The 18,349-nt window shown below is 38.4% G+C and overlaps 1 protein-coding gene across 1 annotated transcript in view; it reads left to right on the plus strand.

The window, feature by feature from the left end:
* The first annotated feature begins 4,125 nt into the window (after positions 1–4,125).
* The window catches only part of DSC2 (desmocollin 2), a 55,236-nt gene continuing 41,012 nt past the window's right edge, over positions 4,126–18,349 (plus strand). Inside the window, exon 1 of the mRNA XM_021670010.2 lies at positions 4,126–4,302. Coding sequence (XP_021525685.2) covers positions 4,249–4,302 — 54 coding nt within the window. The 5' untranslated portion in view covers positions 4,126–4,248. The remainder of the gene's footprint in view (positions 4,303–18,349) is intronic.

Here is an 18,349-nt window from a genome sequence, read left to right on the forward strand (position 1 = left end):
TAGTAGCATAACATCCACAGCTGAGTAAGTAGGAGTTTATTGCATGCAGAATGATAGCAGCATCTGCTAATGTTTTTGTTTATGGAGGTAAACTTCATCGTGTATAGGTAAAGGTACTATAAATATGAGACTTCTCTAAATTCTCCTTGTCTGGTATAATGTCTGTGTTCTCTAGAAATCAAGGTTGTGTTTGCTAATTATCTTTTATATACATGTGTAAATTGCCCCTTTCAGGACTGTACTGTACACTTTCTTGCACCTTGTATTTGAAAACTGATGTTACTTTTTGTGCTGTGGAAGAGCATTTGGGAGAGCTGGGTGCTACAGAGGCCAGTGAAAGATGAATTTGCATTGTAGATGTACGAATTAAATATTTTCTTGAAAATCTTGGGAAGAATTATGTTCTTAGAAAATATTTCCTTTGGTGTCAGATAATTGCATTCTCTCCACCTGCGTAGTTTGAAAAGGACTTTTAAGTATTCTTCAGTGCGGTCGTCAGTTTGGTGAATAAGCTCATTTCTCTTCTACACTATTGTACTCCTCGGAGCAGTGCTCCCAGCATTGTTTCCTTTCAAGATCCTTCAGAGCTCAGTCCTTGGACCTCTGCCCATGTGGATTTGTTATGAAGTTCCTCCAACTTCTGGGATTATTGGAAAGATAAGGACCAGAACAAGCTCACAGCAAACGTGAGGGTCAGAGATTTTACAAAGATTACATGAGAAGATTTCCATGAAAGAATTGCAACCCTGAGGTCCATGGGTTAGGCTCACAGATATATTTTGTTTGCTCAGTATGGTTTACTAGTAACATTTAAAAGATATAAATACCTTGGCAAAAACATTCATTCTTGAATTTGAAATAGGCCTGCCATATCTGTGGCTGTCACCTGCCATTTCCAAGCATCTGGACAACTAGCCCTGATGGCATTAGGCTGCAACTCTGATATACAGAGGTTAGCACCTTGAATATGCCCAAAGTTGAATTACCATCTGTATTAAAACTTAAGACTCAGTCTAAATTTATAGTTACTTTAAGAAAATAGTCAGAAATAGGGACTAGAATGTATATGTTACAAAATTGAAATCTATTACAGCAACACTTACCAAAGATCTGTGGAATGCTGAATAAATGAATACACACACTCATAAATCATTTTGAAGGTATAACATTTTAATAGGATAGCATATTTTATTAATCTAAAAAGAAACTGTATATTTAAATAGTATTTTCATAGTCATTTATGGCAAACTCTATAAATCTATAAACAAGAGTATGGAAATTTCTCATCCAGAAAAAAAAAAAAAAACCCCACAACAACATCTATTAACTAGTTAACTATTTTTAAAAATGGGTGGCTTTAAAAAAAAAAATGGTGTGACTAGCCTTCTTATTCTCAGTTCCAAATTAGAGGCATTTCTTGATATGAAATTGAATATGGGATCAGAAGAAAGAAGTAATTTTAATAAGTCAGATTTTATTTTATAAGGTGTCCATAATATGCAATTTTTATAGCCATTATAAAATATTTCTGTGGTCATGCAATTTTTATTCTCTAATGTACAGGTTGCTCTGATAATAATATCAATTCTAAAATTTTAAAATATAAATTTGGACATTTATCATAATAAGTTACATTCTTGAATGTAAGTACATAATATTCTTGGAGCAATTAAAAATCATTAACTGAAGCTTAACTTTAATTGTACTTTTATGTTCAGATATAAATTTTCTTTTCTATAATTAAGCAAGTATAAAAGAAATATGAAGACAAACAAACATATCTAAGTTAAATTTCAGCTAATGATTTGAAATTGCTCCAAGAACAATTTGTACCTACATTCAAAAATGTAACAATTAATGTCCAGAGGTAGATACCTCAGTCAGCAAGAGAAGATACTCTAAAAACATTAGAAAAAATATTAGAAAGTATGGGAAATAAATATGTATTAAACAGTTTTGGCTATGTAAAATATTTTCAGAATATCATTGACGTTTATCTCAGAGAAACTTTGACTGTCTTTTGATTTACTTAGGCAATTCGAATCATTCTCTGTTTACTCCCAAAATTAAATGTTAATTGTACGATTGATAAAATGTGTGAAACCCTATCAGACTGCTTACAAATTTCATTTGTTAATAAAAGATTTATTTCATGGATTTATTTTATATAACTTAATTTTCAGTTAATTGTCAATAAGTTAATAGTTATGAATGGTTTTTCTAGAATTAAATTGGTATTGAGGAAGATATACAGTTAAATTTTTGATATCTTGTTTCAGATCTCAAATGTATCATGTGAAAAAGTCTCATGAGAACACCCAAGATAGGTGAAAATCAATGTAATTTTACAAGTGAGCTTCATTAGGCATTTCCTAATCTTACTGAACTTCTGCTTCCTCCTGCATTTATTAAAAATACTTCATAAAACTTGACATCTATGCATATGTTTACTGTCAGAAAATGTCACATGCTCTGTTATTGAGAAAATGCTCAAAATAGATGTTTTAGAGCCAAATATTTTTATTATCGCAAAAAAGCTAACTCCTTTTTTATTGTATGCTAGTTACGAACGTTCTGTACAAGTTGAAAAACCTAAATGAAATTAGAGTAATGAAACAAACAATGTATATTGCTGCATTTTTCTACTCTCTTTTATTTGCTTTTCTAATAAATCAGAAGGAGTGTTGCATTTGACTAGACACTGCATTTGTCTTTCTATGTTTGTAGGAAAAAAGAAAATGAAGTCTAGCAGGAGAAAACATTACTAAGAATGGATAGATTCTTGCATATTTTATAGGGTCCAATAAAATTAAGTTAGCATACCTTTTTCAAAACTTTTTGAAAGAATAATGTTTACATAAAAAATAAAAATCACATATATATTACCTCAAATCCTTACTACCAAAGTCAAAATAACTACTTTTAAATAGACAAATTTAAGTGTATTCGAAGCATTATTAAAACAAATGTGTGAAGTACCTTTATAAAATAGATTTTATGAAGCTAAGTCTTTTATTATTTTAAGATATTCACTTCTTAAAGTAAATTTTTTGATGTATAGAAATAAAATATCCTTTAATAAATCAATCTACTGAGTTAGCAGTTGTTTATTCCCTAACTTCAGAGAAAAAAATCAATGAAAGACACGTGTGGTTTTCCTGTGGTCTGCATTTGCCTGAGAATACATAGGATTTCAAAATTTAAAAAATTTGATTGTCAGTGTGCAACACTTTGATACCTGTAACTGTGGAATTCTATTTGTCTATGTCTAGAGACTTTTAAATGATAAACTCTGGAATTATTAATACTAAAAAAAAAAAACTCAAGGCTTCATTTGAGATATGTGAAGTTTTAATTTATCTAAAATTAATGTATTTTCTACCAGGTAAAGTTCAAGAAAAACTAAAAGAAGCCCTCTAATCAAAAGTGGAAATGAAAGGATTTCCTTATTTGTCTTTGCCTCCCCTAAAAGATATAGAATATTTGGCACTGAGTGGTTAATGATATTTGCATAGTTCAAAATCTCTCTTAAAATCCAAGTTCCTAAAGATCTTCCATCCATAGTAGCTATCCTGCAAAAGGGATGTGCTACTGTCCTATACCCAAGATATTTCCCACCTCTTTGAGATCCATACTAAAATTCAAGGTTACTGTTCTTGAAGTATAATTCCTGAACTAGCTGGCTCAGCTGTAAGGTCTTTTAGACCAACTGACGGCCCCATGGACACCATGTTAACCTCTGTGACCTGCATGGACACTCCAGATGAGTTCCTGGAAAATCTAGAGTAACTGGAAGACCATGAAAAGAGGAAGAAATGATCAGTCCCTGTGTCTACTTAACTTTAAGACATTCTCTATCGTTCCTTATTCCTGCCCCAACTGATAAGGCCATTGGACTTTGTAACCGACCTTGGTCAACCTCATGACTCCACACCATATGACCCCCTCCCTCCCAGCTTGCAAAACACCACCCTAAAGTTACTTCTGTAACTTTCCATTGTTTACCCCAAACCTATAAAACCAACACCTATCCCTCTGCCCTCCACTGACTCTCTTTTCAGACTCAGCTTGCCCACACCCGGGTGAATAAACAGCCATGTTGCTCACACGAAGCATGTTTGGAGGGGTCTCTTCATTCAGCACATGTTTTAACATTTGGTGCTGAAATCCAGGACAGGGGGACTCCTACGGGAGACCAACCTCCCTGGCCCTGTTCTCCTTGTGCTGCCTCCATGAAGAGAACTACCTATGACCTGGGTTCATCAGATCAGCCCACAGACCCACTCACCATCCTCAAATCAGGTAAGCAGTTTGCCTCAACCCTTCTCTTTAGCCCTTCTCGTTACCTGTCAGCTTCCTTCTCCTATCAGTTTCATTTTTCTCTTCCTTTCAACCGAGACAAGAAAGACAGGACTTTCCGTGAAGTTCATAATTGGAAAAAATCCTATGTAGGTCACAGAACTGGGAAGACAGGCTGATCATTGTGGAGACATCTACCCTGGTCACTGGCACTCATAGGTGATGATCTATGATATCATAGGTATCCCCCTTTGACTGATTCACCCCAGGTTCAGACCAAAGTTTAGTCTGGGACACCTGCTAAGCTGCTTAGTCATGCAGTCACTTTCTTTGTCTCCTCCACTTTTCTTACACTATGGGTAATCTCCCGCCCTCCACTCCTCCCTCCTCTCCCTTAACCTGTATTCTGAAAAACCTCAAACCTCTCTACCTATCACCTGAACTAAAACATAAGCATCTTATTTTCTTTTGCAATACTGGTTGGCTACAATATAAATTGGACAATGGCTCTAAATGGCCAGAAAACAATACCTTCGATTTTTCTGTCCTGCAGGATCTAGACAACTTATGTGGTAAAATGGGCAAATGGTCTCAGATTCCCCAGTCCAGGCATTTTTTTTACACTCCAATCCCTCCCTAATCTCTGCTCCTTCTCTCCCTTTTGTCTGCCCCTCCTGCCTCTGCTGGTGACTCAGAATCCTTCATGTCCATTGACCCTTCCAACCTTTCTCCTCCCCGTCTGTCCAAACCAGGCCCTAATCCAGGATCTAACCCACCCCCTCTGCCTTCTTCCTCTTCCTCTGCCCACAACCCACCTCCTTATGCCCCTCCTGTCACCTCCCCACCTCAAAGGCAATCAGGCTTACAGTTTAGTCCTGTGACTACCTCCTCTGTCCCAGCCCAACAATTCCCCCTTCAAGAGGTGGCTGGAGCCAAAGGCACAATTAGGGTACACTTTCCTTTCTCTTTATCCAACCTTTCCCAATCAGCCAACGGCTAGGCTCCTTTTTATCAGATCCTCCAACATTTAACCTAGTCCTGTAGTCTCGCCTGGAGTGACTTACTTAAATGTCATCTTTACTTCTACTCTCACCCCTGAGAACACTTAATATGCACTTCATTATCCAATCTGCCCCCTATATTAGGGAAAAACTTCAAAAACTAGAATCTGGCCCTCAAACCCCACAACAGGAACTAATCAACCTCATCTGTAAGATATTTAATAACCAAGAAGAAGCTGCCAAGCTGTAACAAATTTCAGAATTACAAATGCTTGCCTCCAGCTGTAAGACAGAGCCCAACCTCTCCTTCGGCTCACAGAAGTTTCAGACCGCCAAACCCACAGCATCCAGCCTTCTTTTCAGGACCTCCTCCCCGAAAGCCTTGCTTCAGATGCCAAAAACCTGGCTACTGGGCCAAGGAATGCCCACAGCCCGGATTCCTCCTAAGCCCTGATCCATCTGTAAGGGCCCCCACGGAAAGTTGGCCTGTCTGACTCACGTCGTGGCTCCTCAGCTTGGTGGCTGAAGACTAACACTGCCCGAACATCTCGGAGGCCCCATGGACTGTCACGGATGCTGAGCTTCGGGTAACTCTTACAGTGGAGGGTAAGTAATCCCCTTCTTAATCAACGTGGGGGCCACCCACCCCACGCTGCCTTCTTTTCAATGACCTGTCTCCTTGGCCTCCATAACTGTTGTGGGAATTGACGGCAAGGTGTCCAGGCCTCTTCAAACTCCCCAAGTCTGGTGTCAATTAGGCCAACTCCTTTTCACATTCTTTCCTAATCATCTGCACTTGTCCAGTTCCCCTGTTAGGCCAAGATATCCTAACAAAATTGTCTACCTCCTTAACTATTCCTGGGCTACAGCCACACCTCACTGCCGCCCTCCTCCCCAAACCCGTACCTCCCTCAATAGCTCCCCTTATGCCCCCCTATCTTAACCCTAGGGTGCAGGACACCACCTCACCATCCGTTGCTACAAGTCACTGACCCCTCATCATCCCCTTAAAACCTGACCACCCTTACCACACCTGGCGCCAGTTCCCCATCCCACAACAGGCTTTAAAAGCCCTAAAGCCTGTCATCACTCATCTGTTGCAACGCGGCCTTTTAATTCCTACAAGCTCTTCTTACAGTTCCCCTATCTTACCTGTCCAAAAAACCAAATTCTACAGATTAGTCCAAAGACCTCCGCCTCATCAATCAGATTGTACTTCCCAGCCAGCTGGTTGTACCAAACCCCTATACCTTCCTATCTTCCATACTCCCTTCCACAACTCACTATTCTGTTCTTGACCTCAAAAATGCTTTTTTCTAAAGCCCTCCCTTATTACTAGCAGCCTTAAAAAATGTCAACAGCAGGTTTTACCTAGATAGGCATTTACTCTGTCTCTCAATTTACCCTTGGCCACCCCCAAACCTTGCTCCTCAAACTCTCCTCCAGACCCCTCAGCCTGTCTGCTCATACCAAATCTTGTTAATGAAAGTGAGTGGATATTTATAGATACCACCCGCTTCCTCATACACCATGAAAACAAGAGCTCTCTCTCCACACAGTTACCCTGCCAAACCCCGCTACAACGTTAATAGCCGCAGCCCTTGCTGGTTCCCTTGGCATTTGGGTCCAAAGCCCCAGCCCCCTCAGAACACTTTCTCAACTTTTCAGTTTACACTTCCAGTTCTGTCTAAGCCAAGGACCGTTTTTCCTCTATGGTTCTTCTTACATCTGCCTTCTTTCCAACTGGACAGGCACTTGTAGTCTAGTTTGCTTACTCCCAAAATTCAGTTTGCCAACAGGGACACAAGCCTCTGTTCTCCTGTGGCCCCGACATGACACAAACAGGTCATTTCATTGGTCCCCTTTCTTGTAGGGATAGGAATTACCACTGCACTTGGCACAGGCATAGCAGTGAGCTATGATTGTACCACTGCACTCCAGCCTGGGTGACAAAATGAGACCCTATCTCAACTAAAAATTAAAAACATTAAAGTCAGAAGCCTGACTTTGTAGAAAGCCATTATTAGGAGTGAGGAGACCGGGATTCTTCTATTAACTTGCTGTGTGATCTTTATTAAGTCATTGAACCTCATTTACCTCAATTCTTCAACTCTAAAAAGAATTTGTTATTTTATAAACCAAACTATGGTGTTCTTTAAGGTAGAAATAATATTGTATTCATCATTGTATTCTCCCTTATAACCGTGCTAGACAGGTGTTTTGTTTATTATGGCATTTAATATTTAATTGTTGCACTAATTAAATTTTTAAATAAAATACCTTCCCTAAATATACACATGTTTAAATTAAGCACACCATTTTTGTCACTTTTGTGTTTCTACACAAAAATGATCTAATAGATGTGATTCTTTAAGTCTGAGAGAGTTCATATTTGGTTGTATTCTTCTGTCCTGAGGTATGTTCTCATTTTACAGCTAATGAAAATAAAGGCAAATAAAAATAAATAAAACTTTTTTTCCCATGAATTAATTCAATGAATGTTCATCACAATTCAAAACTGTCTTAATGCCTACTTCAATAGACTTCAGAATGAGTAAAGGTGAGTTTAAACGGAAAATCATGGAGCGTTCAGTATGAACAAAGATAATTTTATGGTTTTGCTGTATATGACAAATGGTGATTCCATATTCAAATTGATTGAGGTGAAATTCTGCTGTTCCATGTTGTAGGCTATATAAAAAGTTGATTTTTTGTTTGCTTGTTTGTTCTTAGTGATCTCAATGAATCAGCCAGGACTTGCATTAGTCTGCTGATAACATAAATGGGTGGCTTACGGTAAAAGTTCATTTTTATTTAATGTTAAACAAGTTCAGAGTCTTTGATTGTTATTAAGGCTTATTCATGGCAACAATATCTCAGGAGGCTTCTCTTTTTCTGCCCAACTATCTTTTTTAATTTGATTTTTATTTTATTTATTTATTTATTTATTTTGAGATGGAGTCTTGCTCTGTCTCTAGGTGCCAGGCTAGAGTGCAATGGCGTGATCTCAGCTCACAGCAACTTCCACCTCCTCGGTTCAAGCAATTCTCTTACCTCAGCCTCCCAAGTAGCTGGGACTACAGGCGTGCACCACCACGCCCAGCTAATTTTTGTATTTTAGTAGAGACGGGGTTTCACCATGTTGGCCAGGATGGTCTCGATCTCTTGACCTTGTGATCCACCTTGGCCTCCCAAAGTGCTGTGATTACAGGCGTGAGCCACTGAGCCTGGCTCTGTCCAACTACCTTTTGTACAAATTGTTTCATAGTCTCAAGATGGCTAATGCAAGTCCAACCATTGTATCTGTATCTAAAACAGAAAGAGGCCAGGTATGGTGGCTCACACCTTAATCCCAGGACTTTGGGAGGCTGAGGTGGGTGGATCACCTGAGGTTGGGAGTCCAAGACCAGCCTGGCCAACATGGTGAAACCCCATCTGTAATAAAAATACAAAAAATTAGCTGGGCATGGTGGCAGGTGCCTGTAATCCCAGCTTTACTCAGGAGGCTAAGTCAGGAGAATCGCTTGAACCCGGGAGGCAGAGGTTGCAGTGAGTTGAGATCACATCATTACACTCCAGTCTGGGCAGCAAGAGTGAAACCCCATCTCAAAAATAAATAAATAAATAAATATAAAAATAAATAAAAATAATCAGAGAGAGAAAGGGGGAACGCTTATTTTTAAAACACTGTTCCAAAAACTCCTGTCAACAACTTCTGCCCAGTATATACCTTTGGGAGCGCTGAGTAACTCATCCATTCCTATCTGCAAGGGAGAGTGAGAAATGCAGTTTTACAGCTGAGTTACAGCATAGTTATAACACAGCATGGTTACAGCATAGTTACAATAACTTGATTATAAAATCAAAGTATTATAACTTTGATTTTACAAAATTATACAAAATCAAAGGTATTATAACTATGGAAGATATTTAATAATGATGTCAGGTAATCTAGGCTAAATTCTGTAAATATTCTTAACTCGTGTAACCCTGCCCCAGGTCAATGTTATTTGTAGCCAAATATTTATTCCTTATATAATAGTTAAAGACTATGTGCTTAGAGTGGATAAACACTTTTTTTAATTATCAAGTTTTATTAAATATAATAGAACAAAACTTTATTTTAACAATCACATAGGCCAGGTGAGGGTGGCTCATGCCAGTAATCTCAGCACTCTGGGAGGCCGAGGCAGGTGAATCACGAGATTAGGAGTTCGAGACCAGCCTAGCCAACAAAGTGAAACCCCGTCTCTACTAAAAATACAAAAATCAGCAGGGCGTTGTGGCGGGCACTTGTAATCCCAGCTACTTGGGAGGCTGAGGCAGGAGAATCGCTTGAACCCAGGAGGCAGAAGTTGCAGTGAGCTGAGATTGCACCACTGCACTCAAGCCTGAGCGACAGAGCAAGCCTCTGTCTCAAAAAACAAAACAAAACAAAACAAAAAGTCACATAAATTAAACCTCAGTTTTTTCAGAAATTAAAACCTGATTACCAGGCCAGATATATCCTAAATTTGTAGTGGTGAGGGGTGGGGATGATATGGGGAAGGTGATGGCTTTTACAATTGAAAGAATTTATGAATACATTGCTACATTAAAAATCAGGACATTTCATCCCAAATGCAAATTTGTGACTTATCTTGAAAAACTGAAAAGTCTAGTGACACTGAATCCATATTTTTGAAGGCCACCAGTTGGCTAGAGGTGACAGGAGGCTTTCCCTTAGTGACCTCTTCAGCTTGCCATTCGTGTCACAGACAGCAAGGCTGTCAATTGCTGTTTTATCATGACACTTGTATAATGGTTTTCTGAAGGTAGATTTAAGAAGGAAAAAAGAGACATATTTTCAGTACTATTATTGTCTTTTTTGAAAAGTGGAATAATAAAAAAGGGCTGCTCTTTTCAATCAACCTGACGTATATTTTGATTACCTTTCTGCCCCTGAGGGCATTGAAGTTTGTGATTACATGAACTATGTGAATTTTCAGTGTAAAATGAATTATGCTACCATTTGGGATATAATTTGCTTCTTTTTGTGTTCATTGTTTATGGTTTTCACTCCTTCCCTGCATCAGAGTATTAGATCCATGTGAATGGGGATCTTTGTGCCTGGAACTGTAAATGCCACATGGAGGGAACTCGAAAATGCTTGTTAATAAAATTTATTGAACACCTACTATGTGCAAGCAGTGTGTAATGCTTTCACAAATGTCATCTCTTTTAAAATATTAATAACAAGCCAAGTGCTGTGGCTCATGCCTGTAATTCCAGCACTTTGGGAGGCCAAGGAAGGTGGATCACTTGAGATTAGGAGTTTGAAACCAGCTTGGCCAACATCATGAAATCCCGTCTCTACTAAAATTACAAAGAAAAAAAAAAAATGCTGAGTGTGGTGGCAGGTGCCTGTAATCCCAACTACCTGGGAGGCTGAGGCGGAAAAATCACTTAAGCCTGGGAGGCAGAGGTTGCAACGAGTTGAGATCACGTCTCTACACTCCAGCCTGGCAACAGAGTGAGACTCCGTTTCAAAAAAAAAATTAGTAACATACTTCCAAGGTTAGCTGTTATTATTTCTATTTAACAATAAGAAAATTGAGGGCAAGACATACTCAAACAAGATCAGACTTCCAGGTTTTCATACAAAGTTAAATGCAAATCTAACCTATGATTACCACCAAACCATTCCTTTGAATGACCTTCTCATTTCCACAATACAATAAAAGAAGATGTTTGTAGCTACTTAATCATTAAAAAATGTTTCCTATAAATTTGTGTTAAGTATTTCACATATTCACATTCTTCTACAATACTCATTTTGATCATTAGCTGATAAAATTTCTTTGAGAAGGAAAATACAACAGTCTTCTACCCAATCTCAAAACTCTAAGAATGTAAATTGGTACAGCTATTATAGAATACAGTGTGATGTTTCTCCAAAAAATTAGAAATAGAACTATTACACAACCCAGCAATTCCTATGCTGGATGTACATACAAAAGAAATTAGATCAGCACCTTGTAGAGATAACTGCACTCCCATGTTCACTGCAGCATGATTCACAATAGCCAAGATACGAAAACAAGCTAAGTGGCCACTGATGAATGAATGGATAAACTAATCATGGTGTATATACACACTCAGAGTGGAATATCATTCAGCCTTTAAAGAGAAGGAAATACTGCCATTTGCTGCAACATCAGTGAACCCAGAGTACATTATGCTAAATGAAATTAGCCAGATGCAGACAGAAAAATAGTGTAGGAGCTCACTTCCATGTGGAACCTAAAACAAAAGTCAAACACATTGAAACAGAGAGCAGAGCAGTGGTTACGGGTCGAGGAGGAGGAGGAAATGGGAAGAAGTAGACTAAATGGTACAGATTCGCAGCTAGGTGGGATTTAGAAGTCTAGAGATCTGGTATGCAGCACAAGGATTTTAGTTAATGATATAGTATTGTTAAAACTTTGCAAAGAGAGTAGGTTTTAGGTGCTCTTAACATACACACACACACACAGGAACTATGGAAAGTGATGAATAAGTTAATTTACTTGACTGTAGTAATCATTTCTCTATGTATGTCAAAGCATCATGTTGTATACCTTAATTACATACAATAAACAAACAAAATAATTAATAGATTAACACTACAAATAAATTATAACTATCTGAGATGATGGATATGTTAGTCTGGTTTGATCATTCCACAATGCATACATGTATCATATATCACATTGCACCCCACAAATATATACAATCATTATTTGTCAACTAAAAATAAAATAAAAGTTTTAAAAAAGAATCAATGGGTTAAATAGATGGATTGCTTTCATTTGGAACTGCTCTATCCACATACTAATAATAATCAGGTTTGTTTGTGCAGACCAATGCCTCTTTCGAATTCCATGCTCATATTGCTTACTTATTATTTCCAGTTGGATTGCCCACAGAAATATCAAACTCAGTATTTTCAAAATCAATTTATTTAACTACCTCACAAACTAGCACTTTCCTGTTATCCCTATCTTTGTTACTAACAATATCATCCGTGAACTCTCCAACCATGTATCCATTCCAGAATTCTGCAATTCTCTGCACATATGAAGAATAAGAAATTAATGCGCTCTAGAATAGACAGCTTTATCAATTAATGAATGAAAACGCTTTGGTTGTTTTCAATAACAGAGGCACATAGCAAAGACTGTGCACACTAGAGGTTCAGTTGCTTTTTCCTACATTGGAAAGTCGGGGACAGCTCCCTGAGCAAGGTGGAAGGGGGCATTTGAGTTGAAGTAGAGGAAAGGACTCTCGGATCAAACAGAAACAAAAAATAAAGCAAAGAGAAACAAAATGAGCCAACATACAAGGACCCTGAGAGTCCAAAAACTACAGGTGGAAAACCAGTATTTTAGAGGTAGCATTGGAGGAGGTAGCATCTTTTGTAGAGCAGGGAGACCGATTAAGGTGGTGCAGATGAGAGGTGAGGGACTGCAGACAGCAGTAACCTGGAGACTGAGGGTTGTGAAGTGGAGGCAGAGAGAGTGTCTAGGATGACTCCCTAGTTCCCTTCCTGAGTAAGTGGGAGAATCATGAAATCATTAACTACAGTACAAGTTTTTGTTATGGAAAAAGAATGGCTCCAGTTTGGGATATTTTGACCTTGAAGTATTTGTGAGAGTTTCAGGCAGGTACTTTCTGTCTCTAAGTTGGAAATAAGAGACATACCAAATGCCTCCCACCTTGTAATTACCAAATATCCATTTAATCCTTCCCCAAATACTAAAAGCTCCTTTAGGGCAGGACTGCTTTTTATTTAGCTTTATATTAAAGAAAGAAAGAAAGAAAGAAAGAAGTGAGGAAAAAAAAGTGAAGAGACTTGAGAATGAAGAGAGTGAGAAGTCACAAAGAGGCACATTTAAATTTTCAGGAAGCAGCAGCACACTGTATAAAGGCTATTGAGAAGGTCAGCCACTGAAGAAAGGCTTTCAAAGATGGTTGTGTTAAGGCATAAGGATGATACAATGGGCTGGGTGAAGTGCCTCACGCCTGTAATCCCAGAACTTTGGGAGGCCGAGGCGGGAAGATCACCTGAGGTCAGGAGTTTGAGACCAGCCTGTCCAACATGGTGAAACCCCGTCTCTACTCAAAATACAAAAAATTAGCTGGGCGTGGTGGTGAGCACCTGTAATCCCAGCTACTCGGGAGGCTGAGGCACAAGAATTGCTTGAACTGGGAGGCGGAGGTTGCAAGGAACCGAGATCACGTCATTACAGTCCAGCCTGAGTGACAGAGTGAGACTCCAAATCAAAAAAAAAAAAAAAAAAAAAGAATAATACAATGGACTTTGGAGACTCGAGGGGGAAGAATGGGAGGGGGCAAGGGATAAAAGACTACAAATATGGTGCAGTGTATTCTGCTTAAGTGGGTGCACCAAAATCCCACAGATCACCACTAAAGAACTTACTCATATAACCAAATATCACTTGTACCCCAATAACTTATGGAAAAATAAAATAATAAAATTTTTTTTAAAAAGATGGTTGCATTGCTGTAACGTATTTGAACTGAGTTTGTTTGACTGACTTTGTTTTGGAGAAAGCACATCTGCTGATACTGGGCTCAGGGTAGGGGGAGGCTAGCAACACAAACAAGTATGTGGCTCAGTTAATGTTTGAGAAGTGATTGGATCTGATGAATCTCCAGGCCCTATTGATTTTGTTCATTAAAGACCACTGACTCTATTTCTTGCACCTAAACCGTCTGCTCACAGCCTTGCTCTAGGCCCCAGGATTCTTGGTTAAACATCTGCAGTTGTTTCCTAACTGAGATCCTGTCCTCCAGTCCCTCTCCAATCTAAAGAAGTGTCCCAAGTTTGACCTTCCTCATGACATTGTTTAAAATATTTCGGTAGTTCTTCATGTATACATATGGCAGTGGTTAAGACTGGCCATCTTTTGGTTAATCTAGCCTATAGGCAGTTTTATTGTGTTTATAATTTTCTTTCTAATGTGATTACTCTTAGTTGGTGCATGCACTCCTAAAGACATTTCAACTAGTAATTTTCTGGCATGAAGGAAGGAAGGAAGGAAGGAGGAAGGAAGGAAGGAAGAACAAAGAGGAAGGGAGGCGAAAGGTAAGAAAATAGGAATGAAAGAAAAGATAAAGAAACAAAAGTGGAAAGAAATAGAAAGAAAGAGAAAAGGTAAAGAAAAGAAAGAAAAGGAAAAGAGATGCACCGCCGGACCTACAGAGCTCATGGTCGAATTAACCCATACATGAGTTCTCCCTGTCACATTGAGATGATCCATACTGAAAAGGAACAGATTGTTCCTAAACCAGAAGAGGAGGTTGCCCAGAAGAAGAAGATATCCCAGAAGAAACTGAAGAAACAGAAACTTATGGCACGGGAGTAAATTCAGTCTTAAAATAAATGCAACTAAAAGAAAAAAAAAAAAAAAAAGAAAAGAAAAGAAAAGGAAAAGAAAGGAAAAAGTAAGGGTTCAAGTCTATTTAATTTGGACAGAGCCAATCCTTATCTCAGAAGTTTTGGTGTTGAAGGAGACATACTTCCTATAGGTGGGCAAAGGTAAATCTGTGTAACATCACACATATTTAAGCCACCACAAATAAATAAAAATGATGTAAAACATTATCTGTGCCCTCAGCTCTCCTTAGCAATCTGTTCAAGGTCTTTTGGCTATGTCTGTAACTGATTCAAAGCTATTCTAATTTTTTGTCACCCATTTTAAGCCTGTCTCACCCAATCCTACATGCCTTCCTCATTGAACAGAAAACTTACTTTCTACTTTAGAAAGGTAGATTCAGATTATAAGTATGAAGTATCACCTCTCCTAAATTGAGTAATAAATTCACCATTCTGAGTGCAAATTTCCTTTTTTTTTTTTCGAGATGGAGTCTCGCTCTGTTGCCCAGGAGTGCAATGGCACAATCTCCGCTCACTGCAACCTCTGTCTCCTGGGTTCAAGAAATTCTCCTGCCTCAGCCTCCTAAGTAGCTGGGATTACAGGTGTGCACCACCACACCTGGCTAATTTTTGTATTTTTAGTAGAGATCAGTTTTCACCATGTTGTTCAGGCTGGTCTTAAACTCCTGACCTCAGATGATCTGCCCACCTCGGTTTCCCAAAGTGCTGGGATTACAGACGTGAGCCACTGAGCCCAGACCTGAGTGCAAATTTCTAAAAACGATAGAACTTTAGAAACCCAAAGCTGTTTTTTCCTCACTCTGTAACTTATTTGGCAAGAAAAGCAGACATGCACAGAAATTAATTGGTGGCAAAATCTGGACTGAACTAAAAAATTATGTTTTTGGTTCAGATTTCCCTTCTATCCACTTACATAACTGCCTACTCATCATGTCACTAGACACCTTAAACTCAGCATATCCAAAACGATGCTCTTGATCTTTCCACCTAAATCCCCTCTTTCCCCATTTGAGGATAAGTATCTTCAGCTCATGACCCCAGGGTGGCAGCCTGCAGTGCTCAAATTCTTCAGATTTCTAAGCAGCTATTCTAAAAAAAAAATCTACTTTTAACAGTACCATGAAAGATTGTTCCTTGCTGATCTAGAACATCTGTCTCCTTCTGTCTGTGCAAATCCATGCCTTTTGTAAAATGACTTCCTAGCACCTTTTTGGCTAAATAAAATAAACAAAAGGTCATATTTTAATCACCATCAAGATATATATCTGTATCTGTACATCTCTCTCTCTCTCTCTCTCTCTCTCTCTCTTTATGTATATATGTATCTACATATCCATCCATCTCTGTAGCTACTCATATTTATTATCTGGCTTTCCCAAAACTGATTACTAAAATATTAACCCATAGTTAAATAAATTAATCACTGCTGTTGCTTTCTCAGGGACAAGCAATATAGAACTGTAGCTTTTGTATAAAATACAGATTAATTGCCAAATCAATGTCTAAAATTAGAAACAACAGGATTTGTTATTTTTAGAGTCTCACATTTATGACCACTGTTTTATTAATGTTTTTCATATACTTCGTGCAACTGGAAATTATATAAAACTCTCATGCTTCCTTTCCCAGTTATTCTGAAGGCTAATGACCTTTATATGGGATTCCTTTTCAGATGATCTAGTGTAAATTTCCGGTTTATAGCCAGTATTTTACATATTATTATCTCAAAGTAACATAATAATTTGTTAATAATTAGTCTATGGATTACAAGTAGTTAGATAGCATAAACTATATGTGCATATATATAGTTATCCAACAAATATTTACCAAAAGCCCACACTGTAACAGACACAACTGTAAAAACTAAAAACAGGGACCAATATAAGACATTGTGAAAATTACATACTAATGCAAAGAGACAGACCAAAGAAGAAAAATTAATAAAATATGAGGGAAGGATGGTAGGATGACAAATGTTCTCACCAAGGCCAAGAAGAAGCTCTGGATAAAATACAAAATTTATCTGTTCAGAGCTCTCAGAGAGTTTCAGAATCAAGAAGAAATAGAGAAACTAAAATCCACAGAGGAGAACACCAACTCTAGCCCCATTTTTCTGAGGGAGCACTTGAAGCTACTGAACACGGGCTGAAAGCTGAGAATTCAGGCTCAGCCAAGGCGGAAGGCCACTGCTTGGGAAGAGAGAAAGTAGCAGAATTTTTAGCAATTGTGTGGGGCTTGAGGGATTTCGTGTACTTCTGGTTTTCCCTTCAAGGCATGTATTGTGTTCTAAAGGTTTATGAGGTAGGAAGCTGACAAACTAAGCCAAATCACTGTGATAAGCAGAAAAGAGTTTCCGGTCTATGAAGGAAATAAAGACCTACTAGGGGAAGGGATCACGATAAAGTCACCAGGCTCTTGGCTAGAAGCTCTGGAAAGTAATCAGAGGTCTGCAATTTCAATTACGGTGCTCAGAGAAGATCTCACTGAGAAGGAGACATAAGAGTCAAAACCTGAAGGAGGTGAGGGAAAAAGCAGTGTGGCTATCTGAAGGAAGATCATCCCACGTGGAAATGAAAGGCCCAAGCAGCAGCATGACAGTGTCTTCACCAATCAGCAAACAGCCCAAGGTGACTGGAGCATGGTGCATGATGGGAGGGTAGGAGAGACCCGTGATGGATTGTCTGGTCCTGTAGACCACTGGAAATACTTTGGATTTCACCTAAAAGAAATGAGAAGCCTCTGGGCAGATGTTTAAAAATATTTTTATTTTGGAATAATTCCAGAAGAGTTTGAGTAGAGAAATGTCTTGATCCAACTTATTTATTAACAGGGATAATCTGGCTGCCAGTTTGAAAATAGACTCAAGTGAGGAGTATTGGCAGCAGAAAGACCACTGAGGAGATTCTTTTGAATAATCCAGGTGAGAGAAACAGTGGTTTGGACCAGGATAGTACTGATGGAGATGGTGAGGATTGGGTAGATTCCAGGTATATTTTAAAGGTAAATTTGCTAAGACTTACTGACAGATTTGATTTAGAATATAAGAGGGGCCAAAGAAATCTGCAGAGATTTTGTCCTAAACAACATGAAGAATGGAGTTGCCATTAATTGGAAAAGAAAAAGATTCTGAGGTGGAGAAGATCAGGAGCTCAGAACCGGAAACATAAATTTTACAATTCCTACAAGGCATCTAAGTTAAGAAATTTTGTGAGAAGTAGAAAGTTCAAGGGAGAAATCTGAGAGAGGATTTTAGAATTTCTGGCATCAGCCTAGAGACAGTTTTTAAAATCAGAAACTGAATGAGATCTACAAAAAGTGAATGTAGATAAAAACATAACAAAAGTCCAACCACTGATTCCTGGGGAACTGTAATATTAAGAGATTAAGGAGAGAAAACAGAATAAATAAGGTAGAGAAGGAAAAACAGAAGCCACGTGAAGAGTGAGTGAGTTTTAATGATGGGTGTACCAACTTTCTGCAGTTAGGACAATAAGATAAAGCTGAAAAATGACCATTAGATTTAACAATATGAAAGTCTCTGTCATCTTTGTAAGAACAATTTTGGTAAGAGATAGGGGTGAAAACCTGATTGGAAGTGTTTCAGAAG

This window comes from Aotus nancymaae, unplaced genomic scaffold (assembly GCF_030222135.1).
Source record: "Aotus nancymaae isolate 86718 unplaced genomic scaffold, 86718_ANA_hifiasm-v0.15.2.pri h1tg000020l, whole genome shotgun sequence".
NCBI lineage: Eukaryota > Metazoa > Chordata > Mammalia > Primates > Aotidae > Aotus > Aotus nancymaae.